The following is a 23,017-nucleotide window of genomic DNA, read 5'->3' as shown; positions in this document are numbered from 1 at the left end:
GAAATGGCTAGATCTCAGGAGCCATGGAGCTGGCTGTCTCTTGAAGAAGGGCTGTTCTGGGAGGAGGAGAGGGGATTATTAACAAGATAAAGAGCTAGGTAGGAGGGGCCAAAGGGCCCTGTAAAATGCCTCTCCTTAAAAAAATTCTAAAAAGTAAAAAATTTAAAAAAAGAGAGAGCGAGAGCGAGAGAGAGGACAGAGACAGACGTAGAAAGAGACAAAGGCAGATGGAGACAAGAGACTTGAAAGGGATCTTCCTACCACGCGAATTTTGGATGCTGGAGGCCCAGTTATCAGTGGGACATCTTCCTTTCTGCCCAAATGGCTAGATCCCAGGAGCCATGGAGCTGGCTGTCTCTTGAAGAAGGGCTGTTCACGTGAGTTTTGGATGCTGGAGGCCCAGTTATCAGTGGGACATCTTCCTTTCTGCCCAAATGGCTAGATCCCAGGAGCCATGGAGCTGGCTGTCTCTTGAAGAAGGGCTGTTCACGTGAGTTTTGGATGCTGGAGGCCCAGTTATCAGTGGGACATCTTCCTTTCTGCCCAAATGGCTAGATCCCAGGAGCCATGGAGCTGGCTGTCTCTTGAAGAAGGGCTGTTCTGGGAGCTCATCAACTATTTTATTCATCCACGCTCTAATCTGTATTATTTCCTTCTAATCACCATGCTAGGTTTAGTTTGTGCTTCTTATTCTAGTTCATTAAGGTATAAAGTTTGGTACTTGATTTATGCTTCTCTTTTCATCTATGTATTTGTTACTGTAAATACCCTTCTTAGCACTACTTTCACTGCATCCTGTAAATTTTAGGGTTTTTTTTTTTTGGTAATATATTTTTGCTATAGGGTGCATGCGCTTGGTGGATAAACAGAGATAGAGAGACAGAAAGCATGAAATCACACCCCAGGGGGCTTGACCACATGGCAGTCCCTTTTCCTTCATCTGCTTCTTGGGGTTTTGGGTAGACATGCACATGCACGCAGTGTCAGTTTTTTTAAGCTGCTGAGTCTGGTACTCAAGCCGTGGTCGACTATGTGGGAGTCCAGCAATGTAACCATTATACCATGTGCTCGTACCAGTATTGTTTTTTTATTTTCACTTCTCTCAAGGTATTTTCTGGTTTCCCTTGTGATTTCTTTTTAGTTTTGCCAGGGGGCACATGCAATCCCTGGGGAGAAAGAGAGAGGAGGAAGAGAGAGTAAATAGTCATCCTCCCCACACATACCACCATGAGGAGTGGTCACAGCACAATCTCATCTCCATTTCTTCCAACTGTTGGAACTGCAGACATGCACATACCCCATGCCCGTGTGTTTCTCAGGCCACTAAGTCTAGGACTCAAACTATGTAGTCAGCCATGTGGGATCCTGCTGCCTTTACCTTCATGCCAGGGGCTGGCCTTACCCATTGTGATTTCTTAATTAATTCATTAGCTGTTTAGAGTGTGTTGTTTAATTTCCACATATTTATTCTTTCTAGTTGTCCTTTTATTCATTTTTAGTTTCATTCCATTGTAATTGAAGATACTTTGTATTATTTAAGTCTTTATTTTTATTAAGGCTTGTTTTATTCCTTATCATGTCGTCTATTTTTGAGACTGTTCTATGTGCGCTTTCGAAAATGTATATTCTGCAATTATCAATGGATTGTTCCCTAAGCATCTATTAGGTCTAGTGGGTTTATAGTATAACTCAAACTCTCTATTTCTTCATTGATATTTTTGTCTGCTTGTTCTATGTATTAATGAAATGGAGATATTTAAATTTTCATGTCTGTTTCTTCTTTCAATTCTGTTAGTATTCCTTGCATGTATCCCAAGTCTATGTTGTTTGGTGCATGTATAATTGTAGTTACATCATCTTGATAAGTTGGTTCTTTTGTCATTATATAATATTTGTCCCTTGTAACTGTTTTTTACTATTTTGTTTTCTATTTGTGTAGTCATCTCAGCTCTCTTTTGGTTTTCATTGGCATGAATTTACCATTTCTTCACTTTAAACATATTTATATACTTTTTAAATTTTATCTAACTTTATTTTAATTTGACCAGATAGGGACAGAGTGAGAGAGAAAGCAATGGAAAATGAAAAAGCAAGCTACCAGGTCTGGGACTTGAACCTCAGTTGGCCACGTGGGAGTCCAGCGCCCTTAACCACCATGCCACTTGCCAGCCCCTGTATCTTTTGGTATTTAGAGTGATTTTTGCTATAGGGCATGTGTGCTTACTGGAGAGAAAGAGAGACAGAGAGACCGAAAGTGAGAAATCATCCCCAAGGGGTATGGCCACAGTGTAATCCAATCCTTTTCTCCATTCTTCTCTTGACATCTTGGGCATGCATGCACATGCACTTGGCATGAGTTTTAAGCCGCTGGGTCAGGACTTGAACCACATTCGACTACATGAGAGTTCAGCGACATAACCTAACACCATCTGCTGGTCTTTAACATGAGTCTTCTATAGCTAGTCAGTATTTGGATCTTGTTTTTTTTCCATTCTGTCCATTTGTGTCTTTCAGTCCAAGAGTTTAATCCTCTTTCATTTGAGATGAATACTGATGAATGAAGATTTTACTTCCGCCACTTTGATGTTTTTTTCTATGGGTTGCTAACTGGTTTTTTGCTCATTGTTTTGTCCATGGTTGCCTTTTTACCCCATTAGTTTTTTTTTTTTTTCTTTAACAGTGACACCTTTGATATACATCTCATTTTCTTTTATTTCAATTCTATAGATATTTTCTTTGTGGTTATCATGGAGCTTACATATAGTATCCTAAAATTATAATAGTCTTAATTGACATAACTTTAATTTCAGTTACATTAAAGACTCTAATCTTATATAGATCCATTACAGTTGATATTATAATGTGAAACTGTGTATTATTGATGTCAGAAATTACATTTTTATACATTTTGCACACAATAACATCATATTTTATGCTTTTGTCTTTTATTTTACTTTTAATTATTTTATTTAACTTTATTTGTTTATTTAGTTTAATTTGACCAGAGAGGGACAGAGTGAGAGAGAGAAAAATAGAGAAAGAGGGAGGGAAAGTGAGAAAGCAAGCTGCAGGTCTGGGACTCAAACCATGGTTGGCCATGTGGGATTCTAGCGCCCCTAACCACCATACCACTGTCCCCTGCTTTTGTCTTTTAAATCCTGTATAAGGTAACAGGTTACAAGCTAAAATTATAATATTGGCTTTTGTTTGTCCCTGTATATATTTTTCTTGAGATCTTTATTTCTTTATATGGCTTTGAGTTACTGTCTAGCATCCTTTCATTTCAACCTAAAAGCTTTTTCTTTTACCATTTTTTTGGTAAGGCATTGTAATTTTAACAAAATTCCTCAGCTTAGGTGTGCTTTAATTTAGTGCTATAGGGTGCCTGCATGCAGATGTGTGTTTGCACGTGCACTCCTGTGTGCATGAGAGATGTAGAGAGAGGAAGAGAAGAGAAAAGAGGAAGCACTCCCTCTAATGGGACCTGGTCATGCTGTAATCCCCTTTCTTCCAATTGTTCATCTTGCCAGCAACCTGAGCACGTATTTGCACATGCTCATTATATTTTCCAAGTTGCTAGGACCTGGACTTGAATGATGGTTGTCCTGTGTGATCTGGCTTTCTCTGCCCAGCACTTAACTGTTATTATATGAGACTGCCCCTCTCCCTCTATTTTGATGGATAGTTTTGTTTGGTATAGACTTCTTAGCCCACACTTTTTTTGTTATTGAAAACTTTGAAATATATGAACGCTCTTCAGAAAGTTCAAGATAGCTATGCATTGTTAAAAAAAAAAGTGCATGGATTTCAAATTTTTTCCTTTTTTTTTCCAAATAAACTTTTACTTTATTTCCATGAACTTTTTTTGAAACCCTTTGTACCTCACTGTTTCAATTCTTTCTGGCTTTCAATCTCTTTTTTTGTTTTAGAATTATTTCATATAATTTTATTGTTATTATTTTTAAATTTTCTATAGGACATGTGCGCTCACCCAGTGGTGGGGAGAGGTGAGAAAGCAATCTGCCAGGTCTGGGACTGGAACCATGGTCAACCATGTGGGAGTCCAGTGCCTTAACCACCATACTACCTGCTGGCTCTGTGGCTTTAAATTTCTTAGGAAATAGGTTGATAATCATATTTTGGATCTGATTCCATGTATGTGATGGATTACTTCTTTGTTGCTATTTTCAATATTTTCTCTTTGTCTTTGACATTTAAGAGTGAAAGTTTGAGTATAAGGTGTCTGGACCCATGTCTGTTTAAATTTACCTGCTTTATCCTATCTTGAGTTCATTGAAATTCCTGGACTTATAAATTTAGTTTCTCCTCAAATTGGGAAGTTTTTGGCCATTATTTTCTTCTCTTTTCTTTTTTTCCCCCAGAGGGCTCATGCACTTGCTGTACAGAGTGAGAAAAAGTGAGAAAGCACCCACATGGGAGATGCTTCAATCCTTTTTCCATTTGTCCCTCCTTTTAGGATTTTGAGTACATACCCACATATGCCTGGCATGTTTGTCATGCCTTTGGCCATTATTTTCTCAAATAATCTTTATATCTCTTCCCTTCTTTTTCTTTTTTTGGCTTTGACTGTTATAATTTGGTTATTTTGTCTATTAAGTTGTTTCTCTTACCAGGGGTTTGTTGGGGTTTTTAAATACTAGTTAGTTGTAGTAGACCTGTTATTTGACGATTCTCTCACAGTATTTTTACAAAGAGTGCTCCTTGTTGTGTATCATCACTGAAGTCTCTGTTCCTTTTAGTTGTCTAATGCTTTGAAAGAGGTTTCCTTGAGTGTCTGATCTCTCCCAGTCTTTATAGACTGAATCTGTGCTCAGATACTTCTTCAACACTTAACTGGACTTGTACGGAACCTAAAGATCAGCCTGAGGGGAAAACTTATGATTTTCTGTGAGCATATATTTTATTCAGCATCCACATGGCTTTCTGAATTATTTTGTGCATGTGGCTACTTTTGTGTGTTCTAAGTTCTCACTTTGTCTCATGGTAGCTTCTCCTCTGGGCCTTTGATCTGTTTTTTTATGTGTCTACCTTTAATATCTCTCCCCAGGTGTCTGTAACTCTTTGCAACTTTTTAAACAGTGCCTGCCATTTTCTGCACCAAGTCCCAAGTTAGGTGAAGCAGTGATAAGTGTCTTGTCAATCCTTTAAGGTATCCCTCAGACATGTAAGAATAGTTGTATACAATGATTCCCAAATAAGGTCTGCTGTACTCCCTCTAGTTTGAGGGAAGGAACTAGGATCCAGGTTGCTCCTGCTGTAGGAATAAAGTCATCACCTGACTAGGGAGGCGATGGGGCAGGGATGAATAAAAAGACATTAAACTTTCAGGGATGTCTCAGTTACTTAGTGGTTAGAGGAGATAGATACCTTCTGGCCAACTATGGTTTGAATTCTGGCCCCAGCAGCTCAGAACACATACATGTCCCACACATGCATCCTGATAGGATGGAAAAAAATGGAGGAGAAGGGATTATAGTGACCATTCCATATTAAGTAAGTAGTGCTTTCTCCCCCTCTGTCTCCTTGTCTCTTTGATTCTCTTTGGCAAATACAGTACCCTCCGGCAATTTTTAAAAGCACTTCCCACCATTTTGAAGATTTTTTTTTTCTTATTTGAGTATTTGCTTGGTTGCTATAAACTTGTGACTGTTTTGTGGAACTCCCAACAAAGTTCAGAAAGTTTTTGCTTTTTTTGTTTCCCCCTTCACATTTCTATGTGGATTGGAACTTGTAGCTTCCTAGTCCATTGTTTTGTTGGTATCTATCTTTTCCCTTAAATTTTGAAAATTGTTTTTCTTGTGTATAGAATTCTAAATTGATAGATTTTTTTTTTCATCTCTTAAAAAATGTTGTTTTTTGGGACTAGCAGATGATGTTGTGGACAAAGGTGCTGGACTCCCACATGGCTGACTGCGGTTTGAGTTCCAGACCCAGTGGCTTGAAACTCATGCCTAGTGCCCAAAATCCCAGGAGGAGAATGGTGAAGAAGGGATTGCAGTGTGATCATCCCCACTGGGGCGGTGATTTCTCACATTCCCTCTTACTGTCTTTGTCTCTCTGCTGAATGCCTATGCCCTATGGCAAAAAACTTTTTTAAAAATGTCACTTTTAAAGATGACATTTTGTTTGTAAACTTTCTTCTCCTTGCTCTTCTGTATGTAATGTGACTTAAAAAATTGCTATTGGTACCCTGAACTTGCTGGAGAGAGAGACAGAGAGTGAGAGAGAGAGAAGGAGAGAGAAAGTAAGAAAGCACCCCTACCCTGAGGAATGGTCATGCTGCAATCTCTTCTTCATTTCTCATTTTGAGATTTTGGGTTCACACACGAGCTCAGTGTGTTTTTTCAAGTTGCCGGGTCCAGGACTCTAACTGCCAAGTTGGCAGTGTGGGATGTAGTCACCTTAACCACTATACCACTGGCTGGCCCAGTGTGTCTTTTTCTGAAAAAGATAGTTTAAAAAGTGTTTTTCAGTGATTTTCTGTTAATGACTAACTTTCAAGAATTTACTATTTATATTTTCTTTGTGTTTATTTATTTGTATTTATTTATTTATTTATTTATCTATCTATCAATAATTCTTGCCACAAGACACGTGCAGTTAGTTGCAAGGGAGACAGAGAGAGAGAGAAAGTGAGAAATTACTTCCCACCCCTAGGAGGAATGGCCTTGTTACAATCCTTTCACCTCCATTTTCCTCTCAGGGTTCACACACATGCATGCTGCGTGATTTTTCAAGGTGCTGGGCCTGGAACTCAAACTGTGATTAGCCATGTGTTTATCCTGCTCACGGTTCTTTCCACTTGGTACTTCTGTAGGTTTATAGTTTTTATCGAAGTTTTAAAAAGTTTCAATCATTTCTTAGGCTTTTTACAAGCAAAGTGAGAAATAGTGATTGTTTAAAAAGATAATTGAAATAATAATAATAATGATCGGGAAAAACAATGAAAAGATATTGGATGATGAAATGGGAATTTTAATGTCTCTGTATTGACTGACATGCATGGTATTCCTTCTGGACAAAGAAATGTAATACACTGAAAAGTTACATGCGATTCACAAGATTATGATGATAATAAATAAAAAAAAGGAAAAATTTCAACCATTTCTTATTTCATGTATTCATCGATAGAACCCCAGTTGCATATATATTAGACCATTAGATGTTGTCGCTTAAGTTTTCTTATTTTTCCCTTTCTGTATTTTTTTCTTATGAGAGAGATTTTTGCTGTAGGGTGCATGCACTCACAGGAAAGACAGAGGAGAGGAAGTGAGAAATCACCCCGTAGCGGGGATGGCCAAGCTGCAGTCCCTTCTCCTCTTTTCTTGGGATTTTGGGCACACGTGCACACATGCCTGGCATGAGTTTCAAGCCAAGTACAGGACTTGATCTGTGGTTGGTTATATGGGAGTCTAGCACCTTAATCACTATGCCACTTCCTGGCCTCAGGAATTCTGTTTTGTGTGTGTGTGTGTGTTTTCTGTTTTTCTTTTCACTATGTTCATGTATTCTTTTCACTATTCAGACATTTTTAACTGCTGTTCTACTGTGCTCACCTGCCGATTTAATAATTATTGTTACTTCTTTGCTCTTTTTTTAAAACTATTTTCCCCCAGTTATTGTTTATATTTTCCTTTTGAGAAATCTAATATTTTATCAAAAAGTAGACACCATAACATTTTGTTGCATGTTTGTATGTTGTTGTTTTGTATTAGATATTGCTTGGCATTTTTATGGAAGGCATTTAAGTTACCTTTAGTCCTGTTTAATTATTTGGAAGCTTTTTAAAAAGATCTGTTAATAGGCATCTTAAGTACCCTTTAATTTATTGTTTTGCCCCACTGCTAAGGTGTAGCCCCTCTACTGTATGCTCTGAGTTATACATGACGACTTTCTACTTTGCCTTGTCTGAAATTGAATTCCCTCCCAGCAGTATATGATCACTGGGAACTATTTGGTTTTCAGCTTCTTGGTTTTGCTTCTCTTGTCCTCTCAGAGTTTCTCTACTCACTTGTGCATTTTAATTTTCAGTTATGACTTACAGTGATTTCTTTTTCAATTTTGGAGGTCTTCTTATATAGCTTTTTTTCTCTGTACTTTTGCTCTGCCATTTCTAGCATCTCATCCTGATTTTCATCTCCTTGGTATAGCACAGTTCCAATGTTCTACTTGGTATTCCCCTGTCTCCATTTGTGAAATGCACTGAGCATGTATGCATGTATATCCAAAATCCCAAGAGGAGAATGGAAAAGAAGGGATTTCAGCACGGCCATCCCCCATGAAGAGTGATTTCTCACTTTCCCTCCCTCTGTCTCTGTCTTTTTCTAGTGAGCGCAGACACCCTATGACAAATATATATATTCTGTATTCAGGATGAAGATACACAAATTCTCAATTCAGCATATAGCATTTAATAACAAAGTGTCATCCAAATCAAAGAATGTATGATTCTCAAATCTTAATTAAAGCCTTGTGCATTAGCTACATTAAAACATTAACACATACTTAGCCTCTTGAGAAATTTAGTATCTCATGGTTAGGAAAAAGTTGGGAATGACTTAGCTTAGCAGGGCTCTACTGAATCCTTTGCTAAGTGTCTCACCAAGCTGAAATCAGGTATTAGACATATCTGTATTTTCATCTAAGACTTTGTGTCTTTTTCTAGCTCACCTTGTTTTTTTTTTTTTAAGTTTTCTACAGGTGCGCTCGCCAGAAAGACAGAGATAGATAAACAGAAAGTGAGAAATCACCCCCCAGGGGGGATGGCTACCCTGCAATCCCTTCTCCTCCATTCTCCTCTTGGGATCTTGGGCACTCATGCACATGTGCCTGGCGTGAGTTTAAGCCATCTGGTTCAGGACTCGAACCACACTCGACTGCATGGGAGTCCAGCAACGTAGCCATTACGCCATCTGCTGGTCCCATCTAGCTCACTTTTTAGAGGGATTCTGTTCCTTGAAGTTGTAACACTTAGGTCCTTAGGTGCTAGAGGTTTCTCTGTTTCTTCATCTTTGAGAACAACAGGAGAGCATGTCAGTCTTTTAAAGTGCTTACTTTCGTTAGGTCAGCCCCACCTAGGAGAATGTACCTTTTGATTAAAGCAGAGTCAGTGAATTGGTAGTCTAATTATGAGAATGATATCCTATTACATTTAAAGGCCTCAGTCACACTCAAGGGGATGGGCTTGTACAGGATGTTTACACAGAGGGTGAGAGTCCTCATTTAAGGTTCTCCTTGTCACACCTTACAAACAGGCCAAGACATTTAATGACTTTTTTTTTTAAAGAGAGAGTTTTGCTATATGTTATGTCCACTTGCTCAAGAAACAGAGAGACCAAAAGCGAGGAATCAGCATCCCACAAAGGATGGTCATGCTGTAATCCCTTCTCCTCTCACCTTTCTGGATCTTAGGCAAGTATGCATATGCGCCTGGTGTGAGTTTAAGCCACTGAGTCCAGGACTTGAACCGTGGTCTACTACATGGGAGTCCAGCAATGTAACCATTATGCCATCTGCTAGCCCTGGAATTTTCCATTTTTATCTGATAGCTTTTCCCCAGTGTTGTGAAACTGGTACACTTCCAAGCAGGGGCATAATAATAATTTAATGAATGCTTAGTTTATGCCAAGTACTTCGCATGCATTGCCTTCTCCCATCTCCACAACTCTATGCGGCCTATTGATAATTTTTCCGAGTTGTCTTTTTTGTTTGTTTGTTTTTTAACTTTTTTAGTTATGTGATTGGCACATGCATTTGCAAAAGAGAGAGAGAGAGAAAGAGAAAAGGAAAGTGAGAAAGTCACAATTTCTTCTCCTTTATTCTCCTCTCAGGACTTTCGACATGCACACACATGTGCTTGGCTTGTTTTTTAAGCCACCTTGTCTGGAACTCAAACTATATAGTTGCCCATGTGTGATCCAGCTGCCTTAACCCCCACACACCATTGATTGGCCCTCTTTCCCAGTTTTTAGATGCAGAAACTGAAGCTAAGAAAGTTTTTTTTTTTTGGAGAGGTTTTTGCTACAGGGCACGGGTGCTCGCCAGACAGACAGAGAGAGACAGAGAGACAGAAGGCGAGAAATCACCCCCCAGGGAGGGATGGCCACGCCACAATCCCTTCTCCTTCATTCTCCTCTCTGGATTCTGGGCACTCACGCACATGCACCCGGCGTGAGTTTAAGCCACCGGATCTGGGACGCGAACCGCCGTCGACTACATGGGAGTCCAGAGACATAGCCATTACACTAACTGCTGGTCCCAAGCTAAGAAAGTTTTTGAGGTACTTTGATGAAATGGAGTTTACCTCTAAATGGCCTATGCTAGTCATACTCTACTAGACTGTTCCTAGTGTTACTCTTGGTTAACATATCGCTTACTGTTTTTTAAAAAAGAATAATGATTTAATTTTGGTTATTGTTATTATCATTATTTTAATTTGTTATAGGGCATGCACACTCATGAGAGTGAGAGAGAGAAAGCAAACCTTCAGGTTTGACACTGGAACTGCCTTCAGTTATGTGGGATTCCAGTGCCTAACTGCCATGCTACCTGCTGGTCCTTACAATTTGATTTAAGTGTAGTGTCTATTCAGATATCTTATTACAAATCTTTGACATATGTGGTATTTTTAGATGTGATAATAGTACTATGGTTATGGTAGAGAACAGCCTTTTAAAGATATATTTAAAAGCAGTTACAGATGAAATTGCATTCTTTTTTATATTTACTTAAGGGAATTTGTGGGATCTACAGAGTGGGAAAATAGATGACTATCTGAGAAACAAAATTGGTCATAAGTTGATAGTTTTTGAAGCTGATTATTAGGCAATAGGGTTCATTATTATATTTTTCAAGTTCTGTGTATGTTGAAAAGTTTATATATTTAACATTTAAAAATCCATTTGTTCTTAGTTAAAATTAAAAAGAAATAACAGCTAAAATTTTATTTCCTTTTATATAATTTTAAAATTTAACTTTATTTCTTTATTTAAATTTGACCAGAGAAGGACAGAATGAGAGAGAGAGGGAAAGTGAGAAAGCAAGCCTCCAGGTCCAGGATGTGAACCGTGGTCAGCCATGTGGGAATCCAGCTCCCTCAACCACCATGCCACCTGCTGGCCTCTAAAATTTTATTTTTTAAACATCATAATGTTTATAATTTTAAACTCACAACTAATTTCTTTTTGTGGATCCATGAAACTTTTTATGATAATTTTTCTTTATTGAAATAGCAGTTCATAGTGAATGATAGCATGGACTCTGGAGGTCAGTTCTCTCAAGTCTAAATCTTAGTGTTATGATATTTAATTGTTGCATGGCTGTGTGCAGTTTTGTCAGCCTCTCTGCTCCTCAGTTTTTCTTTTTCATTTGTAAAATAGGAATACTTGTACCTACCTGCCTTATACAGTTATTTAGTATATGAAGTAATGGGTAGAGATTAGGATAAGATAGCAAAAAATACATTTACACACACAAACACACACACTTGTGCATGCATATGTATGTATAGTTTTCTTTTAAATAAGGCACTTGTGATGATTGTTTTCATTTTTTAATTAGAAAGGATATTTTCTTTTCATGTTTTATATGCCTATGGTTCTGAATCTATTGTTTCTAAATATTTTTTCCTTTTACAACATATATTTACAGTGTTTTTCAGTGAGAGTCATGTTGACATCTTAGGTAGGAGAATTCCTGTTTGGGATTATCTTTTGCATTGCGGAACTTTTATATTTGCTTTCCCTATTCCTGAACTAAATACCAGCCTTAAGTAGTCACTGTGACAGTTACACATGCCCTCACATGTTTTCAAATGTTCTTAGAAGAATATAACTGTACTTGGGTGAGGATCCTACATGTCCATTCAGATTTTAATGGTGGTACCATAAATTAGTTTGAAGGATTTCTTTTCTCACAGCTCTATTGAATGTGTGTTGAGATGTCCAGGTGAGAAACATTGAGTAATTTAAAGTCCTGTTTTGGTCTCTAGCGCACTGATTAAAATATTGCATGTATGGTATGGGAGTAGATGTGTATATATATTTGGGGAAATCTTCCTTGGTAAGACTAATTAATACACTAGCATTGCTTAAAAGATTTCTATGAGCTTAACTATCCACAACTCCCTTTTTCGTAGGTCATAGAAATTGAAGATGCTTCACCTACTAAGTGTCCAATAACAACCAAGTTGGTTTTAGATGAAGATGAAGAAACCAAAGAACCTTTAGTGCAGGTTCATAGAAATATGGTTATCAAATTAAAGCCTCATCAAGTAGATGGTAAGAAACTGCTAGACGAGTCAATAATTTTTAGTTAGAATTTACCACTATTTGAGTATCTCCTATGTACCTTGTGTTGTACTAAGCACTGGTGGTACCTTAGTAAGGAAAAAAAAAAGAAATATTATCTCTTTCTTCACGGGGCTTCTAAGCAAATTGAGTCATAGCAAACACAATGAGTATTATAAAAGAAGAAAGAAGTGCTACCTAAAAATGGGAATATTCATTGGATCTTCAAAAAGTTCATGAAAAGTGCATGTTATTAGAAACACATAGGTTAAAATTTTTTTGAATTAAAATAAATTCATGCATTAATTTATTTGACACAAAATTTTTTTCAAAAGCCCTTCACACAGCAAGTAAATTTCACCTAGTCTGCAGTGCTTGGCTATGGGTAAGTGGAGAGTGGGAAGAGAAAAGCTAATGCCTTTTTTCAGGAAATGCTATTTCAGCTTTTTCAGGTATATTTAAAAATAATGTTTCTATGATCATTTTAAAGATAGCAAAGTAATCCTTGTCCTCTTTTTTGTCAGAGTGGAATCATAATTTAATTTTGAGTGTGTATGTAACTGAATTAATGAATTAATAGGGAAGTTCTTGCAATTCCTGCTTCTTATGTTGCTAGCTCCCATTCTTCTTCAGTCTCTACTGTTAAATAAGGGAGAAATAATGAAACATGTCCTAGGTTTTTTCCTGATTGACTAACAGAATTGAAAACATCTTTTATAGGAAGCTGTTCCCTTGGATAAAGTTTCTATTTTAGAGTATTTTTTCTATGCATGTATTTATTTATTTAATTACATAAAGTTGTGTATAACAAAAAATACAGGTAATAATTCTAACAACTTACAGATACACACTAATAAAAAGTACAATTTCACAAAAGACTGAAAATTTGGAGACTTATCAGTCCTTTCTTTTAGGCAAGGTGCTCTTTTGATGACAAATAAATGAACAGATACACACTAGAGTAAACTATTTCCAAACAATCCAAGAGTTTTTATTTTTTTCTTTCATAAATATGTTTATCATTTATGATCTTCCAAACATTATTGTACTTAAACTTTCATAATTTAATAAAGCATTCAATGAAAAAATCTGCAGACTAGTTTAACAGATAAATAATAATACTTTTAAACAGACACAACTGCCCTAAATTTTTTTTCTCATACCTTCTATCTACTACCCACTTTGTATCTACCTCTTTCATCCCCTTACAGTCTCTAACATCCACACCCATCCTCTCCACCATCACATCTTCAGATCTCTTAACCTCTACCATAAAGTGCAGAGTATTCTTATGTTTCTTTGGATTAGCTTAAAATATAGAGAACATTTGCTGTGTTAGTTAAGAAAAGATAAATGAAGGAAAGTTACCCTGTTGTTGGGTACTTGTGTTTACTGTTTTGTTTCTAGTTGACCTTAGCAGAAAATAAAATTCCATGTACATTTAAGAAATTCTTTAGCTCCAAGTTTTTTTAAAACAATATTTCTAAGAAGTTTTTATTGTGTTTTATTAATTACACAGGAATAGTTTTAACTTGGACCTTTAATATAATAAAGCTTTCATTTTTAGGTGTTCAGTTTATGTGGGATTGCTGCTGTGAGTCTGTGAAGAAAACAAAGAAATCACCAGGTTCAGGATGTATTCTTGCCCACTGCATGGGCCTTGGTAAGACATTACAGGTAAGAACTAAAGAAGATGAAGGTATCCTGTTTTGTGCATACATTAATATATATTGGATTCTATTATGTTCCAGGCACAATTGTAGGAAACAGAGATAAAACAATGAACAAGAATAATAAGGTTCCTGTTCAAGGATTTTAAATTCCAGTGGGATAGACAGATACTAATCAAATAAGATAAGAAACACATACTTTTAAATAGTAAGTATTAAAAGAGGATAGAGATTTATGGAAGGCATCTTTTAGGAGGTAATGTTTGAGCAGAGATTGTAAATGAAGTGAGACAGTGGGATTACATGTGTGATTCACAACAACTACAAACATTCTGAGGTGGAGAATAATTATTTACAACAATAGTCTGATGCTATAGTAATGATAAAACGATTTTTTACTGTTAAAATTACTGCATGTTTAAGTGGTAGGAATTGTAATAGAGCTGTAAAATTAGTGAATATATTAATATGCGGTATTTTAAATCATAAGGTAATCATAGATTCAGTGAGGCAGGTCACATTAAAATGGAAAAATACTATATAATATAATTCTTTTCTAAATGATTCAGTGGAGAAAAGTAATTATTTTGGTGTGGTGAAATATACATATTTTTTAATTTAAAATTTATTTATTTTACATTAATTCACTGTATATCATTGCAGCATACAAAATGAGTTTTCCCATCCAGACATATTTATATTGATCATACAGTCAGGGAGTTGGGAAGGATCTTATATATCTCTCAATTAAACTTTGTCATTTTCTTATTATATCTCTTTCCTTGTACTGTTTCTGGTTTGGAAATTATGATCTTTTGGTTGCTTGCTTTCTTGTATAAAGTAAAACAGTTAAGTTGTTGAGAATGCTTGATTTAATTTTTTATTTTGTGGATATTTAAATGACAATGACAAGTTAGGGTCTGTTTTCTTTTAGGTGGTAAGTTTTCTTCATACAGTTCTTTTGTGTGACAAATTGGATTTCAGCATTGCCTTGGTAGTTTGTCCTCTTAATACTGCTTTGAATTGGATGAATGAATTTGAGAAATGGCAAGAGGGATTAAAAGATGATGAGAAGCTTGAGGTATTGTATTATCAATGTTTGTATTCTTAAAATAATTGCATAGAATTTAGATAGTAAAATAATAAGATTTTAAATAATAAGGTTTTTTTTTTTGAGAGATTTTCACTATAGGGCGCGTGCGCTCGCCAGACAGACAGAGAGAGACATAGAGACAGAAAGCGAGAAATCACCCCCCAGGGGGGATGGTCACGCCGCAATCCCTTCTTCTCCATTCTCCTCTCGGGATCTTGGGCACGCATGCACACGTGCCCGGCGTGAGTTTTAAGTCACTGGGTCCGGGATGCAAACCACGGTCAACTCCGTGGGAGTCCAGCGACATAGTCATTACGCTAACTGCTGGTTCCCTAAATAATAAGATTTTAAATGATTTTATCCACCAATATGCATATTTCAGTGTGTATTTTTAATATTCATATATTTAGTAGTTAATTTAAAAAATCCTTTTTTTACCCAAAAGGTCTCTGAATTAGCAACTGTGAAACGTCCTCAGGAGAGAAGCTTCATGCTGCAGAGGTGGCAAGAAGATGGTGGTGTTATGATCATAGGCTATGAGATGTACAGAAATCTTGCTCAAGGAAGGAATGTGAAGAGTCGGAAACTTAAAGAAATCTTTAACAAAGCTTTGGTTGACCCAGGTAAAGTATTCATAGGTACTGACCAAAAGGAGAAAGTTGAATAAAGTATTTGCTCATATTTTATTTAACAAATACTGGTTGAACATCTACTGTGTAGCTGTTTTTTGTTTTATTTATCTGTTAGGCTTTTGTCTTCTTTTTAATTCTTCTACTTAAAAAAAATTTGCTATAGAGTACACACACTAGCAAGAGAGAGAGAGAGAGAGAGAGAGAGACAGAGAAAGAAAGTTAGAAAACACTCCCTGGGGGGGGGGTGACCACATTGCAGTCCCGTCTCCATTCTCATCTTAGGATTTTAGGCACACATGCACACACACATGTAGCCTGTTTTTCAAGCTACTGGGTCTAGGACAAACTTTGTGTTGCCCATATGGGATCTAGCAGCCTTAACCACCACACCAACTTGCTGGCTCATTCTTTTTGATTTCTAGTGTCATTTCAATAACATAAAATCACTCCTGATATTGCCAGCTGCTCATTATTTATTTGCAGAATCTGGGAATGTTTAGAGTTTTCAGGGGGAGATCTTATAAATAACTGGAAATACATCAGGTGCCTGTGTCACAATCCAGGATTCTTCTAGGTATCTGAATACAGACACTCCTCACTTAATGACCAAGTTCCGTCCTAAGACTGTGTCATTAAGGAAATTGGTCAATAAGCAAGGAGTTTAAAGTCAAATGTTTGTGTTGTGTCGTGGTGCCATAGGGTATATACTTTTCAATAGGTATCACATGACATCACATTTGAATAATGTAATTCTACCTACAAAAAAGGCATAATTAGATAAGTGCCAGATAGTGACAAGACACACCACAACCCAATATTATAAATCCTGTGTAATTGCTATTTATTTATTCTGAGCAGTACTGTGGGTGTACAACAAAGTACACATTTATAAATGAAATATGTAATCTTGCGTGATTGCCATCACTTTGTGTAGTGTATACTAACTGACTGCAGAACGAAAGACTGAGAAAGGGGATTCTACATGCTGGAGAACTGGTCTTAAGTCTGTGTCATTAAACAGTTATATCATTAAGTGAGGAGTGGCTGTATTAAGTAATGCAAAGAGCTCTCTCCATATTCTGAAAATAATTCTTAAGTCTCTTCCTAAACTTCATGTCATCAGAATGATTATTGCTTGCTGTTGCCTGTCACACTGCTATCTCTTCTCTCTCTCTCCCCTCCTTCAGGATTTTGGATGCACATGTACACATGCCTAGTGTGTTTTTCAAGCATCCAGGTTGGGACTCAAACTATGCAGTTGGCCATGTGGGATCTAGTGACCTCAACCATCACTCCACAGACTGGCCCTCTTCTGTCTCTTAAAGGACCATCCTTATGGAAGGTTAATATTTGAAGTACCATCAGTCCTTGCATGGTAGTAATCTTATGAAAGAACCTAATATTTGATTCTTACTTGCCACGGAAAATCAGTAAAGTTGTACTATCTGCAAGACTAAAATTAATTATTTTAATCTAAGATTATTAATTTGTGTGTACAATTTTTTCCTGTTCAGATGTCATCTTTTTTTGGTTCATTTTATGAGGAGGAGAATGAGACAGATAGAGACATCTTTGACAGGGTCTCATCAAGCTGTCAGGACTTTGGGAGCATACCTTATGTGTTTCAGGTCAACTTGTGATATGAACCCATCGTCTTCTATGTGGCTTCCAGCAGTGCAAATCATTTGCTATTGCCTTTACCCTGGAGCTGGGCCTCATGTCATATCTTACTACTTTAAGGCAGTACTGAGGGTTTATTTTGTTTGCAAAAGTCTGGATAATAATTGTCATTGTCACAATAATACTAGTTTTCAAAATCCGTCACTTTCCCTCTTATTTTAGACAATAACTTTACCTTTTTAAATCACAAACCTAATAATAGGGTTATCTTTTTTCTATAAAGTAGGTACCTAAAATAATCCTGTGGTCATTATTCATTATGTCATTTATTGCTTAATGTTAGAGAACTATAAGCTAGTGGATAGTATGGTAGCAGACTTTTTCCACTAGGTTTTCGTGGAATAGTTTAAAACAACAGCTTCAGGTGCTTGGTGTGTTTGTTTATGAGGAAATGATTAAAAAATAAATAAAATAGGTATACAGTACTCTTTTTGTTACAACATATTAGGCGATCTATCATATCCATGTGACATCACTGATGTTAACTTTTATCACTTCATTAAGCTACTCTTTGCCAGTTTTCTCTCCTATAGAGTTCAGTTTATACCTGTCCCTGCTCTATTCATTGCAAGCTAATTACTACATCCAGACCAATCAAAGCATCATAAGTTAAGCTCCATCTCCTAGTGTAGGCAGTATCTATACATACAATTTGGATTTTTTCTTTATTTGGATTTCTCTCTTTTTACCTATTTATTAAGTCATTGATTTCAGTATTAACTCATCCACTTTTAATTTATGCATTTGTCTGTAATCTAATACTACATTATTTTGTTGCTCAAATTGTTTCACTTTGGCCACTTAGATCTTTTGTAGGTTTGTTCCTTTGTCTCTTTAATATGCCCCCATCCATTTGCTTTTAGAGCACTTTATTATTTTGTAGTACTACAGGATGCTCCTGGCCCATGTTGTATTGTTTTAGTCCCAGAATCAGCCATTTCTCCAAGACCCACCATGTTTCCTTTAATTGAAAAATGGCATTTATAGTCAGTCAGTCAGCAGATAGAGTAGTGGTTATGTCACTGGACTCCCACTTGGCCCAGTGTGGTCCAAGTTCCAGACCCGGTAGCTCTAAAACTCATGCTGGGCATGTGGACATGCATATGCAAGATTCTGGTAGAAGAGAGGGTGGCATAGCCATGCCTCTTAGGGGTTGATTTCTCCCTTTTCCTCTCACTGTCTCTGTCTCTTTTTCTCTCTGTTGAGTGCACACGCCCTGATGCAAAAACCTCTTTTTTTTAAAAAAGATGGCATGTATTAATCAAGGTCTGGGTGTTTGGTATGTTTGTTGCTACTAGAGTATCTTTACTTTAAGTACCTTTCAGTGGACCGAGCTTGATGATAAGTGTATATGTGCTAAAACATATATCTTTGTGTGTGTGTGTGTGTGTTAATGTGTGTCTGTAAATACTAAGGTAGACATGCTTTTATAATGATGTCTTCAACTCTAATCCAGTATCACAGGGTTTATTTTAGCCTACTTTCATTGTTAATATTATTAAGAGGACTCTTAAAAGTTTGTGGAAAATATAATTAACAGCATTTTTGGTACAAAAAAATTTGAAATTCACACATAGTTTTTTATAATATACATTTTCCATGACCTTGTTGAAGTCCCTTCATAAACTTGTTTTTCAACAGTGGAATGACTCCCACCACTCACCATCTATTTACTTATTTATTGAGCCTCCTTTTACGTGTAATGTAGTTTCAGAATTGTTTATCCATATCCCTGTTAGAAACAAATTTAACAACTAGAGTACACTATTTATATATGGTTGCTTTTGTCTGTAGCTTTATTACTTCCAGTCAAAACATCATTTTTGAAAGTTACATAGGTCAACTCTTTTATTTTGTTGTTTGTATAAAGTGTATTTTTTATAATTTAGATTATAGTAGATTTTGACAAATGGAGTTATCTATTCATAACCTCATTATAATCATTTTTTTTCTTCATATAACAACTATTTTAATGACTTTCCTTAAGTCATTTATTACTTTAAATACCTAATTTTTAATCTGTAGTTTTCCATATATGAACTAATGGTTAGATAAAAAAAATTGTAAAGTAAACATAATATAAAATGTGCTATTTGACATATTAAAATATACATATGTTAAATGTCAAAGGTGGTGAATATGTTTATATCCTCGATTTATTACTCATTATATACATACTTTTAAAGACTATTGTGTACCTTACCTATAAAAATGTGTAATGAATATATGTAAATGATAAATAATAATAAATATTAAAAAAAACAACAAATTATAGCAGAGACAAGCTTTTTTTTGAGTCATCTAGGGGGGAAAAATTGAAAAGCTATATTACCAATTTTAGAAATTATATTACCAATTAGAGAAATAATATAGCCACTGGTTTGAATGGCTATTGAACATGTATGAAGCTATTGATTACCAAATTTGACTCAAGCAGATACATGTATCTTAATAGGGTAATAATAATTAAATTCAAAATGCTCTTTTAAAATACTAACATAATTACGTATAAAATCTTGTCCAGATGATTTTATGGGTGAATTATAACAGATAATTTTCTTGCTACTTTTATGTTCTGAAATAAGAAGAAAGATATAATACTTTCTAGTTAATTTTGATGAAGGGAAATTTCTGGGTAACAAATCTCATTGAAGACATATCCCATTGAAAACATTTTGTTTTTATTTTATAATATAGTCTAAGTATCCAACAACCTCATGTATATTATTAAAGAAAAATTTCTTTCTTTTTTTTTTTTTTTTTTTGAAGAGGTTTTTGCTATAGGGTGTGTGCACTCGCCAGAAAGACAGAGACTGAAAGCAAGAAATCACCCCTCAGGGGAATGGCCACTGTGCAATCCCTTTTTCTCCATTTTCCTCTCGGGATCTTGGGCACACATGCCTGGTGTGAGTTATAAGCCACTGGTCCAGGACTTGAACCATGGTTGACTGCATGGTAGTCCAGCGACATAGCCATCACGCCAACTGTTGGTCCCAAGAAAATATTTCTAAGAAAATAGACACTAAAGGGACCAGCAGGTGGCGGCATGATTACCATGCTGGACTTAACATGACCGACCATGGTTCAAGTCCTGGACATGGCGGATTGAAAATCATACCGGATGTGTGTGTGTGTATGCCCAAAATGGAAGAGATGGGATTGTGGTATGACCATCCCCCCTGGGGGGGGGTGATTTCTCACTTTCCTTCTCACTGTCTCTGGCAAGTGTGAATGCTCTATGGCAAAAACTGCAAAAACAAAGCAAAACAAAAAAACCTTTTAAAGTGTATAATTCAGTGACATTAAGTATATTCATGATATTGTGTAATCATCAGGATACCATTGAATTCCAGAGTATTTTCATTACCTTGAAAAGAAGCCTTGCAGTGGCACCAGTAGATGGCATAACGGTTATGTTGCTGGACTCTCACATAGTCTACTGTGATTCAAGTCCTGGACTTGGTGGCTTATCATCACACTGTGTGTGTGTGTGTGTGTGTGTGTGTGTGCACGTGCAAAATACCAAGAGGAAATCTAAGATCCTGAGATGAGGATAGCGGAGAAGGGACTGCGGCATGGTTATCCCCACTAGGAGGTGATTTCTCGCTTTCTGTCTTCTGTCTCTTTCTGTCTCTCCAGAGGGCACGTGTACCCTATAGTAAAAATCTCTTTCTCTAAAAAGAAAAAAGAAACAAAAAGAAAAGAAACACTGTACCTATTGGAAGTCACTCTGAAATGCCCCTTCCCACATCCCCTGGTAACCATTAATATACTTTCTCTTTCTATGGATCTGCCTGTTCTGGATATTTTATTAAAGTAATTGTGAACATTTCATAAAGATGAAATCATTCAGTGTCTGTCTTCTTTAGCTTACTGTTTTCTTTTTGTAAAATTTATATAGGGACCAGCAGTTGGCATAATGGCTGTGTCGCTGGACTCCCATGTAGTCGGACCGCAGTTTGAGTCCTAGACCTGGTGGCTTAAACTCATGCCTGGCACATGTGCGTGTGTACCTAAGATCCCGAGTGGAGAATAGAGGAGAAGGGATTGCGGCATGACCATCCTCCCGGGGCGGGGTGGGGGTGGGGGCTGATTTCTTGCTTTCTGTCTCTCTGTTTCTCTCAGTCTTTCTGGCAGGCGCACGTGCCATATAGCAAAAACCTCTCCAAAAAAAAATTATATGTTTTTTATATATATTCAATCACTGTATGTCATTACAGCATGTAGAATGAATTTTTAATTCTGTCTCCTGGTTTTACTAAGTCAGAAATTTGGAACAGGCTTGCATGGACAGTTGCAAACATTTTGTCAACTTTGCTCTCTACTATGGGGTTGTCAGAAAAGTCATGACCTATTTTTTCTGTGATTTTCAAAGGTCATTTATTCATATAAAGAACAAAGATTAATCATTGATATATTGCCTATTTTGTTCGATAACCTTTTGCCATCTTTCAGTGAATTCCTCATACATAGAAGGACCTATCTTTGTCGCCAAAAAAAAAAATAAACTGAATAAGATGCTTATTTATAGCCTTATCTGACTTTAATGTTACACTCTGCAGAGAGTTATGAAGAGAGCAAAACAATTAGCAGTTTGATGGCACAAGGTCATGCTAGTTTGGTGGGTGCAGTAACACATCCCATTCAAGCTCTAATAATTTTTTTATTTTTGGAGAGGCTTTTGCTATAGGGCATGTGCACTCTCCAAACAGAGACAGAGAGACAGAAAGTGAGAAATCACCCCCCAGGGGGGATGACCACACCACAATCCCTTCTCCTCCATTCTCCTCTCGGGATTTTGGGCACACACGCACACGTGCCCGGCGTGAGTTTTAAGCCACCGGGTCTGGGACTTGAACCGCTGTCGACTACGTCGGAGTCCAGCAACATAGCCATTACGCTAACTACTGGTCCCAAGCTCTAATACTTTTTGATGTGTGATCAGACTTGTGTATGGTCTCACATTGTCATGATAGAACTCAACTCCTTTACAATTAATGAGCTCTGGACGTTTCTGGATGATGGATTCATTCATATTGTCCAGTTGCCAACAGTACACATTCAAATCGACTGGTTCCTTGGTTGGAGCTCTAGAAACACAACATGTTTAAAATCCCACCACACTGAGAGCGTAACCTTTCTCTGATGAATGTCTGCTTTTATGCTGTTTGAGGGGAATCATTACGTTGGGACCAATACCATTTGTGCACCACAGTGCCATAAACAACCCATTTCTCATCATCAGTTACCAGTCACTTCAAAAGATGATCGTTTTGCTCATGTTTAATGAACATATCATGGATGTTTATATGTACCGTTAAAGAAACTTCTTTTAGTTCCTGACGAACCTGAATGTCAAGCTTGTTTATGTATCCCAGCTTCTTCGGGTGGTCATGAATGCTTTAATGATTGATGTTCAATGTTTCTGCAATCTCTCATGTCATGTAATGTGGGTTTGACTCAATTAGTGCTTTTATTTTGTTGTCATCAACCACAATGGGCCTCCCTAACTGAGGACTGTTGTTGATTGAGATCAAAATCACCACCATGGAATTTTATGAACCATTGTTGGCACTGATGTTCTTTCTTTTTTTTTTTTTTTGGGGGGGTTTTTTTTTTTTTTTTTTTCCCCTC

At 36.7% G+C, this 23,017-nt stretch overlaps 1 protein-coding gene across 1 annotated transcript in view; it reads left to right on the top strand.

Annotated features, from left to right (window-relative positions):
* ATRX (ATRX chromatin remodeler) overlaps window positions 1-23,017 on the top strand; it is a 247,807-nt gene that overhangs the window by 85,143 nt on the left and 139,647 nt on the right. The window contains exons 17-20 of the mRNA XM_006148780.2: window positions 12,158-12,299; window positions 13,876-13,985; window positions 14,913-15,059; window positions 15,517-15,694. Coding sequence (XP_006148842.1) covers window positions 12,158-12,299; window positions 13,876-13,985; window positions 14,913-15,059; window positions 15,517-15,694 — 577 coding nt within the window. The remainder of the gene's footprint in view (window positions 1-12,157; window positions 12,300-13,875; window positions 13,986-14,912; window positions 15,060-15,516; window positions 15,695-23,017) is intronic.

Source organism: Tupaia chinensis, unplaced genomic scaffold (genome assembly GCF_000334495.1).
Source record: "Tupaia chinensis unplaced genomic scaffold, TupChi_1.0 Scaffold000243_1, whole genome shotgun sequence".
In the NCBI taxonomy this organism is placed as follows: domain Eukaryota; kingdom Metazoa; phylum Chordata; class Mammalia; order Scandentia; family Tupaiidae; genus Tupaia; species Tupaia belangeri.
The sequence above is the reverse complement of the archived record's forward strand: the minus strand, read 5'-3'. Positions and strand labels throughout refer to the sequence as shown.